The sequence below is a fragment of the Danio rerio genome, chromosome 14 (assembly GCF_049306965.1).
Source record: "Danio rerio strain Tuebingen ecotype United States chromosome 14, GRCz12tu, whole genome shotgun sequence".
NCBI lineage: Eukaryota > Metazoa > Chordata > Actinopteri > Cypriniformes > Danionidae > Danio > Danio rerio.
The window spans coordinates 56068154-56086808 of record NC_133189.1 but is presented as its reverse complement, the minus strand read 5'-3'; the positions used below and the strand labels follow the sequence as shown (position 1 = coordinate 56086808).

Here is an 18655-nt window from a genome sequence, read left to right as displayed (position 1 = left end):
CACCCAGCCGTTTGTTGAACATTCGTACAGTAGCTGATAAACCTGTTGGGCTTTATTCTGTGGCACTGTCTGTAAAGCATACAGCGCCATCTGCTGTTAAAAACGAAGCTCTTCATTTACAATTGCACTGCATTCGGAAAATTGATGCAGAGCAACTCCTGTATTTGCAATGCATCGATTCCACTGAAAATGCTGCATGTGTAAAGCATGAGCGAGATGTACAGAACAACACGATAATCTCAGGATCTCTCCAGCCGCAAGGACACACACACACACAGTACATCTACATTAGCTACAGTAAAGCTGGAGCGATGGGACATGTTTAGCGCGCTCTACACAAACTTGACTGACATCCAGCTCTTCCTTTTCAAACTCACTGGAGGAGGAAGGCAGCAGAGCAGAGAGAGCTGTCCGCTGAACATTACCGAGCATGCTGGGAGCTGCTGAGCATTGCAGGCTGGGATTGGTTGCCCGGTGTGGATGGGAAACCCGTGGGTCGTCACCGTGGTAACAGTGTAAGAGATCGGAACTGATCCTTGATGCATCTTGAAGGACGACACAAGAGAAAAACATTCAGGTTACTCACAGTGGTGGAAAGAGTTCAGACAAATCAGAATCAAGCACCATTACTTGTCCAAAAATGTAGTGCAAGTAGGGTAAAAGTTTAAGTTAAAGTAGCCCTTCTGAAAGTACTCAAGAGTAGTGAGTATTACACTGTGGAAGGTTGAAGTGTTTACATACAATTTGTGTATGTGTGTGTGTGTGTGTGTGTGTGTGTGTGTGTGTGTGTGTGTGTGTGTGCAAACGTGACATTCTGTAGTGTATTTAGTGATTGTTTAATGTGATTTCAGCAATCATACAGTAAACATCCATCATCTTCTCATTAGTAAAATGTATCTAAACAGTCTCTCATCATTGCATGTAAGGATTTTAGACATCTTCTTTAACACTTTTAATGCTTCCAGATGGTATGCTGCATTTTAAAAAAGTCTTCAGTATCAGGGCTGGAAATGAACTTTTTTAGTTGGTAGCACCAGTGCTCCCAACTTTAAAAATTTAGGAGCACCCACCAAAAGTGAATGAGCACCACTGCAAACTGTTTATTAAAGGATTTATTGTCTTTGAAAACAACAACAATTAGGACTAACAAAAACCAGAAACATCTAACTAATGCTGTGATGCCTTCATATTTGTGCCATAATTCCAAAATGAAAGTTGTGACGACCCCAGGACTTCAGTATGGATGTGGCAGATCCTGATTGGGTGCCTGGTTGTCACTAATTGGCTCAAACCATATAAAAGTGTTTTTGTGCTAGCTTCAGGAGGACGGTGTGGCTACGGGCCGTCCTCGTATCAAGATCATCCCTTCCTTTCTGCAACCCTATAGTTTTGTTTAGCATTATTTATTTGTGTAGTTAAAGTAGTTATTTTCTTTATTTTCCCCTAGACATTTGTTTGTTTGTTGATTTGTTGTTCTATTTAGTTTTATGCATAATAAATAAGTTGCATATACATTCTTTTGTTGTCCGAACTCTTTTATGTTGCGACTCAAACCAGGGGGTCGTAACAAAGTCTAATAAATATAAAATATTAATGATGACGATGATGACAATAATACTAACAAGGAATTACATTTCTCATGATCACGCTGCCCTGAATGTGTTTGAGTGCGAGTTATCTGCTATAAAACGTCCTACTGTTACTTTATAAAGAATAAAGGCTCCTACACACCGGGACGTTTTTAGTTTGCGTTTATCGTCAGCGTTTTTTGAGACGTTTTTCCGTATTCAAACCCAAGCGCTTTTTACTGGCGTCAAGCTAAAGAGTATGCAAAATCACTCTTTTGACATTAGATGGCGCTGCACAACTATAAGCTTTTGACATCCGCTTATAACAAAGAAGAAGAGGAGAAGAGGAAGTTCACACGTTTGTTTATAAAGGTACTGGTGACTCAAACAAGCATGGATGGTTCAAGCAGCAGCTCCAGCTCTAGCGATGAAGAAATGATTATTGTTCACAGAGCTCCACGTTCATATCTCCTCTGGGCATCTTCTTCAATGTGGGCTCGCATTGACGGTTTTGCGCTTGGGCGCCTCCAAGTGCTGCTTACTGTAACTTCAGCAGATTCGTGCACATGAACAAAAGTGCCGATCTGATTGGTGAAGAAGGTTTTGATGCGGTGCGTCAAAACAAAAAAAATTAGCATAAGGCGTTTTTTTTTTAAAGGACGCTTTTGCGCCTGGCGTTTTGCGCGTTGGTGTGCACAATCACATTGACGCCCTTTATTTAGTTTCAAGGCGTTAAACGTCGACGGAAAACGCGAGCAAAAAAGGTCTCGGTGTGCACGGGCCTTAAATGTATGTTTTGCATCAAACACAAATGAAGCATTGCAGAAAGAAATATTTATTTTGCACTATTGTTTTTATAAGCATGTCAATTTAATAAATACAATTTCTGCTACAGAACAAATGTAAGATTATAATAAACCATTCAATTTAAGGCTGAAAGCTGCAAAGCAGTCATCAGTAATTAAATAGAAAAATAACATTCATGTCAAGAAAGAACGGACAAAAGAAAAAGGAAGAAAAGTCTCACTTCTACTAGTTTTGGTTTGGGTTTGTGTCATTTTAATGCTCAGTCTCGTTATGAGCTGATCTTAATTTTTCTGTGTTCGTGGAAAGCAGGCGAGTCAGCCGAACCAATATATGAGGGGAGAGCAGGATTCTCCTGATGACCACTGGCGCAATACTGTTCTTTGTAATATTCCGCATCAGTTTAAACTGAGTAAAGGCGAGCTTCTTTGGCGATGATGTGTACAGTGTTAGATTTTACATTTTGCGGACATTTGCGCTGAACACGCAGTGAATGCAACCCATCGAGATTCGGTGTATCTTTCACTCTTTATCCGTTGGTCGCAATTTCGAGCCCTGAGCATCATGTGATTTACTTTAATGATTTAATTTAGTGCTTTAATTTAATTTAATCACTGTGATCTACTCAGCCAATCCCCATAGACATGAAAAAAAATCAAGTAGTGACTGCAGGTTGAAGGAAAATAGTGAAGAAAAAGTATCAATACTGCACTAAGGGCGTACTCATACTATGCCCTCCGAACCGTGCCCAGGCCTGTTTCCCAGATCGTTTGAGAAGTGTGAGTGCGCTGAATCGGGCTCAGGCATGGTTCACTTGGCCGGCCCGGGCTGGAAGAGGTGGGCCTGAGCGCAGTTCACTTGGGCTTTGAATTATATATAATTATAACGCACCAAAGCCCGAAACTGAAAGCGAGATGTGACTTTTAAGGGACTGTTTCATATGGATTTATTAATCATTCTTACTGTTCAGTGAACGCAAACTGCTGTAGTTTATTAAATGCGCAAACCCCTCACTGCACGACAGCTGCACCTTCAGCAAACCTCCTCATTCCTGCAGCACGAGGACTTAATGATTGTTTGTGAGCGCCAAAAGTGGCAGATCTGTTCGGCGAAATATAAGACTGGGTGTCACTGCATATCAAACGATTTAACTAAAGAAATCTCCACGGTGCTGAGCGAGATCGCTTACTGAACAGCGCATCATTAATGGCGCAAGCGTGCTCAGGCCCGAATGTAATATGAGTGCGGGCCGTTGGGGGAGACGGGACGAGCGTGCTTTGGCCTGGTTCAAGGCAACTGTACTTAGTACGAGTACGCCCTAAAAATGTACTCAAGGGAAGTAAAAGTACATCATTTACTACTGGATTATTTCATGCTTATTTTTAAGACAGAACCCATTTATTGGAACTTATAAAGTATGATCTTATTTTAGATTTCATTAATGCTACATAATACCTAAACCCAACTACTGCCTTAATAACTATTAAGCAGCTAACTGGTAGATTATGGAGCTAAAAGTCTTAGTTAATGGTTAGCTAATAGCATGAATTGTACATTAAAGTGTGACCAAAAGACTATTCTGTGATTCTTATGAGGTGATTTTACACACATCCTTTACTCATTAAAATATGTTTCAATTTTCAAGATTATCTTTACATTATTCCTGCTCTGAGACTTTATTTATTGTTCAACATCCCATAGCTTGCATTATTATGAAGTAGTCGCCTCACAATTTTTATTTTTTTTACATTGCATATATTTTTTGAATACTTATACACATTTATATGCGTATACACTTACATAGAAAAACATGTAAAATACTTAAATAGATTTTTTTTAAATCACATCATTTGCTTTAATATATTTATTGATTTATTTATTATTACTTATTTTTTTAAGATTTATTTTTGGCCTTTTTGCCTTTATTACATAGGACAGTATTTTGACAGGAAGCGAAGTTGGAGAGAGAGAAAGGGGGTAGGGAAATGTCCTCGAGCTGGAATACAAACATGGGACGCCCTGACGTGCTACTGCACATATGTCGACACGCTAACCACTAGGCTATTGCACTGACAAATATATTTATTTTTATACTCAAATAGATGTCATGATCTCTAAAAATGAAATCCCAATTATTATATTGACCTTATTCTGCATCCACCTGGATGACGTGACATCAGCCAAGTTGCAGCAGACTGAACACCACACACCAGCTGATTGGTGGAGAGGAGACAGAGTGATCAAGCCAGTTATGATATGGGGATGGTTAGAAGGCCATGATGGACAGAGCCCAGTGGGTTAATTTGGCCAGGATGCCAGGCTTAAACCCCTACTTTTTCGAAGGACATCCTAGGACTTTTAACGACCACAGAGAGTCAGGAAAAACTGAGCAGTATAGAGTCTCCATCATTATACTGGGGCGTTAGGACCCATACAGACCTCAGGTTGAGCGCCCCCTGGTGGTCTCACTAACACCACTTCCAGCAGCAACCTAGCTTTCCCATATGGTCTCCCATCCAGGTACTGACCAAGCACAGCCCTGCTTAGCTTTAGTGGGCGACCATGTGAGAGTTGCAGAGAGCTAGCTGCCAGCTATCTGAACAGACAGTCCTCGTCATCATGCATGACCTTGAGTGTCGAGAAAGGCGCCATTAATAAAATGCATTATTGTTATGTTGGTCCGGTGACTTTTTCAAATCTGAAACCAACACATGAGCTATTACCTTCAATTGCTAAAAGTAATGTCCGGTGTTGTTCAGTGACAGACAGCAGCACCTGAGTGTCAGTGTTTGCGGTGGTACCTGCTCGTGTAGATCCACCATGATGGAGCTCTGTTGAGGAGGCTGGTTGGCAGTGTGCAGCATGCGTGGAGCGGCACCGCTGTGGCTGTACTGCCTGGACTCATCTAAAGGAACCTGCTGATGCTGGGAGAAGACGGCGTGGTGGAAGTTCTCATCCTGGTGAAGGGAAGTGTGAAGCGCAGGTCGATCTCGCTGGCCCCACTGATGGCGCACTGGAGGACTGGCACACATCAGCGACACAGAGCAATAATCAATGCTATATCAATGCTTTTAACACAACTCAATATCAATGCAATGTCAATGTGATGTCTAAACAATATAGATGCAATATCCAAGCAATAACAATGCTATATCAATGCAATGTTCAAGCAATTTGAATGCAATATCAATGCAATATACAAACAACATCAATGCAATATCCAAACTGTTCTATAATTCTATAAGAATGCAAAATATATAAGGAATATTAATTCAATATGAAAGCAACATAAATGCAATAACAACGCATTATCTAAGCAGTCAATGCAATATCAATGCTATATGAATGCAATGTCAATGCAATATCAATGCATTATCCAAGCAATACCAATGCTATATGAATGCAATATTGGTGCAACATGAATGGGAAATCAATGCTATATGAATGCAATATGAATGCTATATCAATGCAATACAAATGCAATATTGGTGCAACAAGAATGCAATATCAATGCTATATGAATGCAATATCATGCATTATCCAAGCAATATCAATGTTATATTAATGCAATATCAATGTTATATGAATGCAATATCAATGCAATATCTAAGCAATATCAATGCTATATGAATGCAATATCAATCTTATATGAATGCAATATTGGTGCAACATGAATGCAATATCAATGCTATATGAATGCAATATCAATGCTATATGAATGCAATATCAATGTTATATGAATGCAATATCAATGCAATATCTAAGCAATATCAATGCTATATGAATGTCATATCAACACATTATACAAGAAATATCAATGTTATATTAATGCAATATCAATGTTATATGAATGGAATATCAATGTTATATGAATGCAATATCAATGCAATATCTAAGCAATATCAATGCTATATGAATGTAATATCAATGCAATATCTAAGCAATATCTATGCTATATGAATGCAATATCAATGTTATATGAATGTAATATCAATGCAATAACAATGCTATATGAATGCAATATCAATGCTATATGAATGTAATATCAATGTTATATGAATGTAATATCAATGCAATATCTAAGCAATAACAATGCTATATGAATGCAGTAATTATGCTAAATGAATGTAATATCAATGCAGTATCTAAGCATTATCTATGCAATATCTAAGCAATATCAATGCAATATGAATGTAATATCAATGCAATATTGGTGCAACATGAATGCAAAATCAATGCTATATGAATGCAGTATCAATGCTATATAAATGCAATATCAATGCATTTTCTAAGCAATATCAGTGCTATATGAATGCAATATCAATGCTATCTGAATGTAATATCAATGCATTACGTTAGCAATATCAATGCTATATGAATGCAGAAATCCATGCTATATGAATGCAACATCAATGCAATTCTGGTGCAACATGAATGCTATATAAATGCAAAATCAATGCTAGATATCAACGCAAAATCAACAATACATATTATCAATGCAATATCAACATTATCAATACACGTCAAGATAATACATAATATCAACACATCAATATTATTAATGCAATATCAACGTAATCACTGCAACACAGGTTAAAGCATTATCAACTAAAGTGTACTCAATATCAACACAATCAACACAATATTAAAGCTTTAACAGGGCAATAAACACATTATAATCTCCTTATCAGCACATTTCCAATGGAATACAATACACAACATCAACTAAATATTCACACAACATCAACTAAATCAACACGACGCATTAATAGAGCAATATCAACGGACTATCAACCCGATTATCAGCACATTGTCAATGCATTAATGCATCAACGCAATTTCTAATTACAGGCTGACTGAGGACCAGGGGTCCGTTCTTCGTACGTGGATTACTCAGTTAGCTGGATTTGGATATTGGCGATTTGACACGATCCAGGATCGTTTCGTTCTTCAAAGCTAATCCGAGAGTTGTTGTCATAGCAACAGTTCTGCTAGGTCAAACCTGATCGGGAGCAGGTTCAAGTCATATAAACAGGATTAGATCGGCTTAGTTCAAGCAAAGATAATACAGAAAGTATGTTCCGAATTCTGATATTTTATTACAGTAGTAGTTATATACACTTGGGAAAATGGTAATTTTTTAAAACTATATATATAAAATTATAGTCATTAATAAAATAAATAAAGTTATACATATTAATAAAACGTATGCAATCTGCACCCTCGAAATGAAAGTACAAAGACTGCCATCTGGTGGTGCAAAGAGAAAACTTATTGATATGAACTTTTTAGATCGCTTTAGTACAAATTGTGTACAATAGAAATGCACAATATGTGACTTTTTTAAAGCAATAATACATTTATGCAGTCATAAACATGTCTTGATAGTTAATATGCCGGTGATTTGATGCTTCACAAAAGTTGCAGACGCCTTTACCAATATCAAAATGCTTTTGTAAACATCCAGTTATTCTTTACACCGATTAAAAAAACGGCTACTATAATAAAGAAAATCTTTTCTAAATGTAAAACTAAATACATTGATTTGCATTGAAATACTTGATGAATACACTTGACACATGAACGTGGAAAGCCTGCAGCTCACAACAAATGTGGAAGGTTATTGCGTGTCATATTTAACAAACCGTTTACTGCTAATTTGATGTAATTTTGCTCACATTGATAATTGAATATTAATCAGATGATGTCATTACGCTGCTGTGCCGTCAGCCAATCGTTGCATTGCTGATCATGATTTCGAGGATCGATAGATCTGTCCTTCACAACACACGCAGCGATCTCAGATCAGTTTATCCAGACATTCTAATCTGATTCGCGAACTCGTTTGAAGAACCAAATTAGCGAGAGATCAGTTATCAAGATTAAAAGATCCGGGATCTGCCAAATAATCTTAGATAATTTAAGCGAGGTACGAAGAACGGACCCCAAGTGTTGATAGTTGTGTAAATACGAGTTCCTGATTTTAAAAACTAAAGTAAATAAACTGTGATAGTGTGAGAAATGTTGAAGCTGTCTAAATATTTTTGATTTGACCAAAGAGGCCAAATGATGCTATTTTAAAAAGGTCATTATTTAGTTATTCAATCGTAAGAATGCTTAACTGTTTAAACGCCATGTCGGCAATATACTGTATTATACATTTTACATTCATCATGCAAACAATATCTTTTCTCAATTTAATTTTCCAAATAATTGACCGATTTTGATTTAATAACATTTCCCAGAGATGGGTTGTGGCTGGAAGGGCATCCGCTGCATAAAAACTTGCTGGATAAGTTGGCGGTTCATTCCGCTGTGACGCCCCGGATTAATAAAGGGACTAAGCCGACAAGAAAATGAATGAATGAATGATTTTAATAAAAGTCAGTGTATATCAAAATACACGTATACGAACATAAAAAGAAGCTAATACACACATTTGTGATAATAATAAAATACATTCAATTGTGATCATGAGAAAATTCTAATTACTCTTGGAAAAACCTTTTAAATAATTTAAATAATTTATTTTTTCAACCAATTAAATATGAAACATCGATATACTTTTATTATGTTTCTAATATTTAAATATCTATAAATTATTGATATCTGTAAATCACAGAAGCTTGTCTTGCATTAGCTCTGGGTCGCAAGCTTTTGTGGTTAGAAAGACTGAAAACTTTCATCTTTTCATAAGATAAACATTTGATAATAATAATTGTGGAACAAACAACACTATTTACACACATTTGTTTAATAAAAAATACTTTGTTTACATTTTAATTAGCACATGATAAATCTGTACATACAATAATCATATCTATAGTAATATTCCTGTACATACATTGTTCAATTTGTGTGGATCATTTTCGTTCTAAAATGCCATTTTAAAACTAGGATGTATTAGTGTAAACGGGACCTAAGTGTGTATTCTTTGCAAGTGAGTTGCTGCAGCGACGGGAGTGCAGTGGAGAATCACGATGCCAGCTCAGCATTGCGATGTGTATAGGACATCTGTGATGAATGATGGCATCGTCTATCAACCCAATCCTACTATTAACTACATTATCTAAAGCAGGGGTCACCAATCTCGGTCCTGGAGGGCCGGTGTCCCTGCAGGGTTTAGCTCCAACTTGCCTCAACACACCTGCCTGGATGTTTCAAGTATACCTAGTAAGACCTTGATTAGCTTGTTCAGGTGTGTTTGATTAGGGTTGGAGCTAAAATCTGCAGGACACCGGCCCTCCAGGAACAAGTTTGGTGACCCCTGCTCTAAAGAAACCTTTTTGTAAAGCGAGATCCAAAACAGAGACTAACATCTTACATTAATAAATAATCATGACAATATGCTGTAAAGGCATAGTTCACCCAAATATTAAAACTATAAGTTGATTACAAATGTTAATGGAGTTTCTTTATTCTGTTTAACAAAAAAAATAAAGTATTGTAAAGAAAGCTGAAAACCAGTAACCATTAGGCTTGGGTGGTAATGCGGTAATATGGTATATTGCGGGATCTAAAAATAGCAGTGTCAGTTTCAATTCCGTTATGTCGTCATAAAAAACACTGCACTTATATAGGAGACAAGTATTAAATATGAAATATTATTTATTTAATGCCTACAAATGCGTATGCGTGATTGTCATCACAGGACAGTGTGGAGGAGAGAGAGAGAGAGAGAGAGAGAGAGAGAGAGGTGAGGTAAGATGGCGAGTCATGCACCAAGTGAACTGGTCTTGAAGAAGAACACGACCTCTGCAATTTGGTAGTATTTCGGGTTTCGATCCAATGAGAAGGGAGACAATGTAAACACGAACTAGAGGTCTGCATTCCTGCTGCAGTACCGCGGGAGCCGTCCAGATTTCTTGCGATGTGGAAGTAAATTTCTGAATATAGCGCGGGAGTGGTCTAACAATATCGCTCCCAAGCGAGCTCGCGTGGATGCTGTTTGCGCGTGTGTGTATATGAGAAAGAGCGTGATGCTGTGTGTCGTTTGTTCGGTGCTGTCTATGTGTGTGTGTGAATGAGAGAGAGTGTGGTGCTGTGTATGTGTGTTTTTACAGACAGCGCGCAGATCTCTAATACAAACAAGACAATTTGCTAATTGTTCAACAAACAGGTGACCGTGAATCTAAGGTCGCATTTACGGTATTTACTCTCTGAATGGTTTAGGCACTAGCTAACAGTTTGCTGATGCTGTCTGAGCCTTACGTCATATGTTTTTTTTATAATGAACGGTAATACCAGATATCGAGGTAAAATAAGAAATATCAAAATTTGGATACCGCCCAAGCCTAGTAACCATTGACTTCTATGTTAGGTAAAACAAATACTGTGGAAATCAATGGTTACACGTTTCCAACATTTTTCAAAATATCTTCTTTTCATTTTCAGCAGCAGACAGAAAGTCATAGGTTTGAAAGAAATGAAGAGTGAGAAATGAATGAAAATTGAGTTTTGAGAAATAAAAAAGAAATTTAGCAAACAAAAATAAAGAACTGCAAATAAAAATCAAGTAGTGGAAAAAATTTTGCTTTTTTTTTTTTTTTTTTTTTTACGTTTTACTGTTTGACGATTTAGTTTCCCAGTACTGGGTTGCAGCTGGAAAGACATCCGTTGTGTAAAACATATGCTGGATAAGTTGGTGGTTCATTCCACTGTGGTGACCCCAGAACAATAAAGGGACTAAGCCGAAAAAAATTGACTGAATGAATGTTTGACGATTTAAACAGCCCCCTGAAAAACAAAGGGTTCCGGTATTTTAATCTTGATTACACTTATGACAGCGATTCATGGCTGATTTCCTATGTGTCAGGATGTCTCTAGCTGATGACATCACTTCATAGGAAGCAGGTCCAGGCATGCCTTATGCGCCCCAGTTCCTGTGACTCCGCCCCCATGTCAAATTAAGGCCAGAAAGTGAAACGCACAGAAATGTGAAGTGCAAAAAAAAAAAGAAAACAGCACTTTACAACCCACGGTTGACTGAAATGCAAAATTAAAATGAGCGCTGCAATTGACTTCAGAGGTTTTGTAAAGGCAATACTGGAAAAAAAAATATTTAGCAAATATTTACTTATTATTTAAGTTAATTTTTTTGATCATTTACTTATATTTACTTTATTTTTATTTGCAGTTCTTTATTTTTGCTTGCAAAATTCCTTTTCATTTCTCAAAACTCAACTTTGCGATTTTTTAAAAAATTTGCATTATTTTAAAATCTTTGCTCAATACTTAATTTTTTGTTGGCAAAACTTTTATTTTATGTTGCGAGTATTTATGGCCCTTAATTGACTCCACAAATTTTGCTTTAAATTCAAATGAGATTGTGCTCTTTAAAAAAAAAAAGGGCAGAGTTACAAACACCAATGAGCCTACGATTTTCAGAATGCATCAGTCTATGTCGCTGTTCATTTGTGCTTCATCAAAACTCCACATCTATAATCCTCTTAGTCTATGCTGACATTATCTTCAGCAGCTCAAACACTCTAATGGCTAATGGACAGACAGCTGCTTCTCACTCAAGGCTGCTGTTTATGCTAATGACGGAGAAATATTCACTAGTGGGCGGGGATTTCCCCCTCTAATGACATGTACAAAGGGAGAACGCTAGTCTTTATCAAGTCTGATTATAAACAATACTCGTTTACCATTAGAGGCTGGCAATATTCCCACACCGCTGCCACACAACTGTATTGAAACTGTGATTTTTGCATAATAGATCTACTTTAAGACTTTATGCATGCACAAAAAGACACAAACATTCCTCATATGTCCTCTTCTGCGCTGCTTTGGTGTTGTTTAGCGCAGACATCTGTCTCACCTTCTCCTGAGGTGCAGAGGGGTGATGCAGGGCTCCCCGACGAGCCTCCTCTGGTTTAAGGGGGCTGTTGTTGGCCGCCTACTCACTGCTACTTCCCATGGTCGCATTTGTGACGTCGTAGGAACGAGCCACACCTGCTGCTGGGTGGAGGACCAGTAGTGCAGGAGGCACGCGTGTCGAACAGCCTCAGATTGTCCCGAATCTGTTTGAGACACAACAACAATGGAGTTTGAGAATTTAAGCCTTGTGTATTGGTCAGACATAGGGTTGTAACGGTATGAATTTTTCACGGTATGATAATCGTCTAAAACAATACCACGGTTTGACGGTTTCGCGGTATACGGTATGTTACAAATGTTACTAAATAATAGAACAGTGAAGCAAATTTGACTTTTTCCAAATAATATATTTTTAGTTACTATAAGCAACACCACTTACAATGAACAAATAAAAATAAGAAAATAATAAATAATGTGTCAAAGTCCAAATAAAGTCCAAATAAACATGGTGCAAATCCTCAGTAAAAAATAGATATAAATATTTACTATACCATAAATAGTTACATAAAGAAACTAGATTCAATATGGAACATCCTCAGGTTTTATGTGCCAGCATGGATATGGTTGTCTGTGGATTTGGATATGGTTGTCTGCAATGCAGACAAACAGCTGCACCTTCATTTGTGTCTTTTGAAAACAGCAAGAGCAGCAGTTCGTCTTTGCTGTGTCACTGTTTTGTCATGTTTCTGTGCTGCTGTGCATGCAAAAGTACTTAGTATGAGAATTATTTCATGCAAAACTTTTTTTTTTTTGCGTTTTATTTAGCCGCGCATAAATGTATGCCTATCTCTCATTCTGTGTTGTTCAAAAAGCTTGGTCCACAAACAAAAGCGAAGCCTATGCTTATTGGTTGTGATATAGCGAGTTTGAACCAATCTGGGCATGGAGGAGGGACAATGCATCAATGTATCATGTCTGGTTTGTCCGGAGACACAGTGACGAGCGTTTCTTTGTCAAATCAGCGTTGTCAAATGTTGGTGACGTAACCGCACTGATTCCGGAGCCTCTGAAAGTCCGCGAATGTTATGTGATACAGCACTGGAAAGCTGAGATTCTCTTCTTTATGCCAATCTTTGAATTGTATGAATCGGATCAGCGGATCAAAAGTTATTAAACATTTAAGAGCAATACTTATTTTTAGCCGCGGGCGGCTGTCTCGGTCTTTAAGGGTTAAAACCGTTGATATGCAATTGTTCATGGTATGATAATCGTGCACGTTCAAATCGTGGTAAACCGTCATACCGGTATATTGTTACAACCCTAGTCAGACACTCAACAATACTCTCTGGGCAAACTGACTACCCTTTTGTTATGTTAGTAGGCAGGGGCTGACATAAGATTACGACAATATGATATTAAGGGCTGCATGATATTGGGGAAAAAAAATGACAAGCTGGTATTTGTTTTACGGAAATATACAGTGGGGGAAGTATTCAACACGTTTTAAAAACATATTTCTAAAGGTGCTGTTGGCTTGAAATCTTCACCAGATGTTGACGACCAAAGGAAAATCATTTATGCAAAGTGAAATCTAATTAGTTTGCAAATGAAGTTCTGTGTAGTTAAATTAAATGACGCAGGGAAAAGGGTATTGAACACATGAAGAAAGAAAGGTGTAGAAAGACATGGAAAGCCCAGACAGCAAGGCACGTTTATTTATATAGCACATTTCATACACAGTGGCAATTCAAAGTGCTTTACATAAACAGGAATAAAAAAAGACAAGTTTAGGACATAAAATGCAGACAATAAACATGATTAAAAACAGATAAAAACAATTTAAAGTGTTAAAATAGGTTATAAAAGAATAAAAAAGAAAACGAAAAACATGATAGTGCAATCTGTCGGACGCAACACAGTGCTCATTCAGTAAAGGCACAGCTAAACAGATGTGTTTTCAGTCTTGATGTGAATGTGCCTAATGTTGGAGCACATCTGATCATTTCTGGAAGCTGATTCCAGCAGCGAGGGGCGTAGTGGCTGAAAGCTGATTCACCCTGCTTTGACTGAGCTCTTGGAATTTCTAGTTTATATGATCCTAATGATCTGAGTGATCTGTTGGGTTTGTATTCAGTGAGCATATCTGTAATGTATTTAGCTCCTAATCCATTTAGTGATTTATAGACCAGTAATAATACTTTAAACTCTATTCTGAATGTAACTGGGAGCCAGTGTAGAGACCTGAACAGCAGCTGAAATCTCTCAGTAGTTCTTCAGCAACCCTTTGCTTTTTGCCGTGATGGCAGCTTAAAGACGCCTCTCATATAGAGAAGGAAGTCTCATGCATTGCTCAGGTGTGACTTTCTCACAGACTTCAACAGTGTCAAAATCTTGATGGTTCTGTGGGTCTCGTCTATCAAATTTGAGCTTTAACTAGTTTTTCTTATTGGATTCGGATCAGATGATTAGCTGGGCCATTCTACAGCTTGCTTTTCTTTCTCTGAAAGCATCTGAGAGTCTCTTTGCCTGTGTTTTGGATCATTGTCTTGTTGAAATCTCCACCCTGGTTTCATCTTCATCATCTGCTAATGTAGATGTTGGACGGACGCAGCTGATATTGATTTACACTGAGGAAGGGCAGAGAGTCGCTGGAGAACAACTGAGAGATTTCAGCTGCTGTCTGGGCTTTCACTGCCGAACTACACCATCTTTTCTTCATGTGTTCAATACATTTTTCCTGTGTCATTTCTTTTTTTTTTTTTTTACACAACTTCATTTGTAAACTAATTAGATGCATTTTCTTTTTATACAAGTATTTATTTGGTTATTACTAATCTCTGGTGAAAATTTTAAAAGTCAACGGTGCCTTTAGAAATAGGTTTTCTGAGAAAAATACTGACGTGTTCAACACTTATTTCCCCCACTGTATATTGCGACAGAAATATAATTTCACCAGATGAATTGAATAGGTCTATTGGGAAACATTTCCTTAATTTAGATCAATTGGGATGATCATGAGGTACATTTGCAAAAATTCTAATAAACTACAAGCATATATAAATACACAAGAGCAAAGATAAAAGTTAAACAAATAGCGTTTTATGCAGTGTGCGACTTGTTCATTGACGATCAGGAGGAGTTGACTGTTTCGTTAAGTATGTGCAATGCATGCTTCAGTCATTTATGTATTAATGTTAACTTACATCTGGTTTCCTAATAAAACGTATTGAAGTTTTCAGCGTTTTGAGGGATATTTAGTGTATTCTGATCTCCCGTATTCTCTGATTCTATTTCAGATGCTACAGTAGGTTGAACTACAAACGATGTGTCTAATGTGTTTAAATCTAGATACAAACATGTATTTTACAAGAAAACAAAGTCTTGTGGGTCTATCAGGGCTTTAGATCTGCCAATTTCAGCCTTGTTTCTCAAATAGACTGATTGGCGCGATAATGCATTAACAATGGTTTGAACAGTTATGGGGTGGTCAAATGTATATTTATATTATTTATAATTTTAATTATGCAGATCAAAGTAAAGTATTTGTCAGTATTAAAGGACTGACCCACCCATACATCTTGTTTTGACCTCCTTCGTGGGGGGGGGTTAGGTGATCAAGCATCAATTGGGGGGGTCAATCAATCCCCCCACCCCCCAAAACCCCCTGCAATTCACACGCTGGGTTTATGGGTCTAAGGGTGTACTCACACTATGTAAAGTTGCCTTGAACCGGGCCAAAGTACGCTTGTCTCCCTTCCCGTCTCCCCCGACGACCCGCCCTCACATTCGGCCCTGGGCAAGCTTGCTATGATGAGCTGTTCAGTAAGCACTTTCGCTCAGCACAGTGGACATTTCTTTAGTTATATCGGTTTAGATGCAGTGACACGCAGTCAGATATTTCGCCGAACAGATCCGCCACTTTTGACGCTCATTAACAATCATTAAGTCCTCGTGCTGCAGGAATGAGGAGGTTTGCTGAAGGTGCAGCTGTCGTGCAGTGAGGGGTTTGCGTCTTTAATAAACTACGGCAGTTTGCGTTCACTGAACAGTAAGAATGATTAATAAATCCATATGAAACAGCCCCTAAAAGTGAGTGAGGAATCGGGCAGTGAGTCCACAAGCATCCGGCCTGAGTCCGGCAGCCGGAGCCGGGCTGAGTGGTAAGTCTCCGGCAGGCGAGAATCTAGCCGGAACTGGCCCGAGTGTATTTTGCTATCTGGGAAAGCTCTCTCTCTCTCTCTCATTCGCGCGCGCACTAACATACACACACACACAAGCACCAAGCACACACACACAGGCAAAGCTCGCGCTCTCTCTCTCTCTCTCTCTCATTCGCATAGCAATATCCTAGACAGCCCGCTCCCGTCCCAAATTAAACCCGTTACCGACCGCTCCCGCGATTTATTCGAAAATTTATTCCCGCGCCGCAGAAATCTGGTCGAGTCCTGCGGCGCCCGCGGGACAGCCGCGGGAATGCAGACCTCTAGTTAGGATAGCATAGAGTGAGTATGCCCAACAGCATTCAGGTACAGAAATTCAACAATAATAAAATAACATGGTTATCATTATATAAATCCGTGTTTCTCAACCCCCTTCCAGCAGGATCACCAACACTGCATGTTTTGGATGTCTCCTTTGTCTGTCGTACCCATCGCAGGTCTTTCATTCTCTGCTAACAAGCGGATGATCTGAATCAGGTGTGTTTGGTTAAAGTGACATGGAAAACGTGCAGAGCTGGTGATCCTCCAGGAACGTGGTTGAGAAACACTGGTGTAAATTATATAAAAATAACAATATTTAATAATGGTTTTATCCTTATTGTTCAGCCCTAATGATAACCCTGGATAAAAATAGGGCTGGATGATTAATCGAAAAGTAACCAAAATCGACAATGATTTATCTATAATCTATCTAATTTTTCGATTACTTTCCCTATCGTGTGTGAAGTCACGTGACCGTTACGCTATACTGCCGACATGTCAATTCTTGTCGAGCATGGAAAACCTAAACACTGAAAGAAATTAGCAGCTTGTACCAATAAAAAATTGCTTATTTACTGTACAAAACTTACCAGTGAACTATGAGGGCAAAAATATATATTAATAAATAAAATAATCATTCGTTAACCGTAATCAATAGAGGTGTGAACCTATACTGGTCTCACAGTTCGGTTACGATTATCATGCCTTCGATTCGGTTCAATTTGATATCCCGGTGCATTGAAGATGCAGTATCTCCAGCAGAACAGGAGCTTTCACATTAAAATCTACGATTCAGCAAACTTCAGACAACCAAATGACTTATACACCAACATCCAGCATGCTGTAGATCTGAACAGTGCAGTGGCTTGCAATGAATGATCTCCAAAGACGCCTTCTCAAGTTGTAAAGAAATCTGTGTTTATTAATCTAATGAAGACCGCAGAAGTCAAGAATTAATTTGAATTAGTTATCCTGACTTGTTTACTGCTCCAAACTATTTTAAATGTTTCTTAAAATAATATATATTTTGTTTAATGAGGGAAAATGTAGAGCAGTAATCACTTTTTTATTGTAAAAACTATGATTTTTTTTATCCAGGGCTGGGCAATTTGGCCTAAAATCTAAATCTTGATAGGGTATATGCCGAGCTAGTGCTGTTCCCATGCTGATACACTTCCAGTAACCTGTTATTGTGAACTTTTTTCTCATTTTATACGGTTCCTTTTACAGCATCAATGTTGTAATGTCATTAAAGGGTCACGAAACACCAAGACACATGTTTTGAGCTGTTGACAGTCGTATATGTGTCCCACACGGCTAAAAGCACTATTAGGAACCCTATATCTCACTAAAAAGTGTAAATTGGTTGTTTTTGCGTTATTTCAAGCAAATTCGTACTTCCGGTTTGAAACTAATTTTTGAAGCTGCGTCACGACCATGACATAATAGCGTGTATTCCAGCGTGCAGACTGGACGTCTGTGCCAGAGTGTGTCTTATTACGTCTTACAGTGTGCTGCATTAATGCATGAGTAAAGCTTGGTTCAAACCAATCAGCGCGCTCTATTGTGCAACTTCATTAATATTCATTACTGTCACAGTGTTTAGACGACAGACACGCCACGTTGTGTTGGCAAAACAAGCGTGAAGTGTTGCTTTTATAGTTTGCTGCAGTTTAGTTTCGTTTTTATTTTCTCTCTGTGAGAGCTCAGCTGGAGTCACGTGTGGATTAACAGTGTACGCGACGCTCGACAACAATAACTTACGTGTCTAAGGAGGATTATTGTTTACCTGAGAGCTGTTCTCATCTGCAAACGCTGAAATCTGGATTCGCTGCTCGTCTCCTCTTAATAAAGACGCGGCTCTAGTTGCTGGTGATTGTCCTGTCTCTACAGATTTGGTAAGTGAGTGACCAGTGCTCTTTGTTTATTCAGTTTGTTCGTATCAAGTTAAGTTAACTATTGCACTGAGTGCAGAAATGT

General features: G+C 38.2%; 1 protein-coding gene and 1 long non-coding RNA gene across 7 annotated transcripts in view; one reads left to right on the top strand and one right to left on the bottom strand.

The window, feature by feature from the left end:
* The window catches only part of LOC137487628 (uncharacterized), a 545963-nt gene that overhangs the window by 180702 nt on the left and 346606 nt on the right, over positions 1-18655 (top strand). The window lies entirely within an intron of this gene.
* Positions 1-18655, bottom strand: part of rnf44 (ring finger protein 44) — a 56045-nt gene that overhangs the window by 23950 nt on the left and 13440 nt on the right. For 2 of the 6 annotated variants that reach the window (XM_073921647.1, XM_068213245.2), the window contains exons 2-4: positions 12196-12397; positions 5174-5393; positions 426-545 (exon numbers count right to left, since the gene is read on the bottom strand). In XM_073921647.1, the coding sequence (XP_073777748.1) occupies positions 426-545; positions 5174-5393; positions 12196-12302 (447 nt within the window). In that variant the 5' untranslated portion in view covers positions 12303-12397. Of the gene's footprint in view, positions 1-377; positions 546-5173; positions 5394-12195; positions 12500-18655 lie in introns of all 6 variants that reach the window. The other 4 variants (NM_001076624.1, XM_005168220.6, XM_073921645.1 and 1 more) reach the window with 3 other exon arrangements.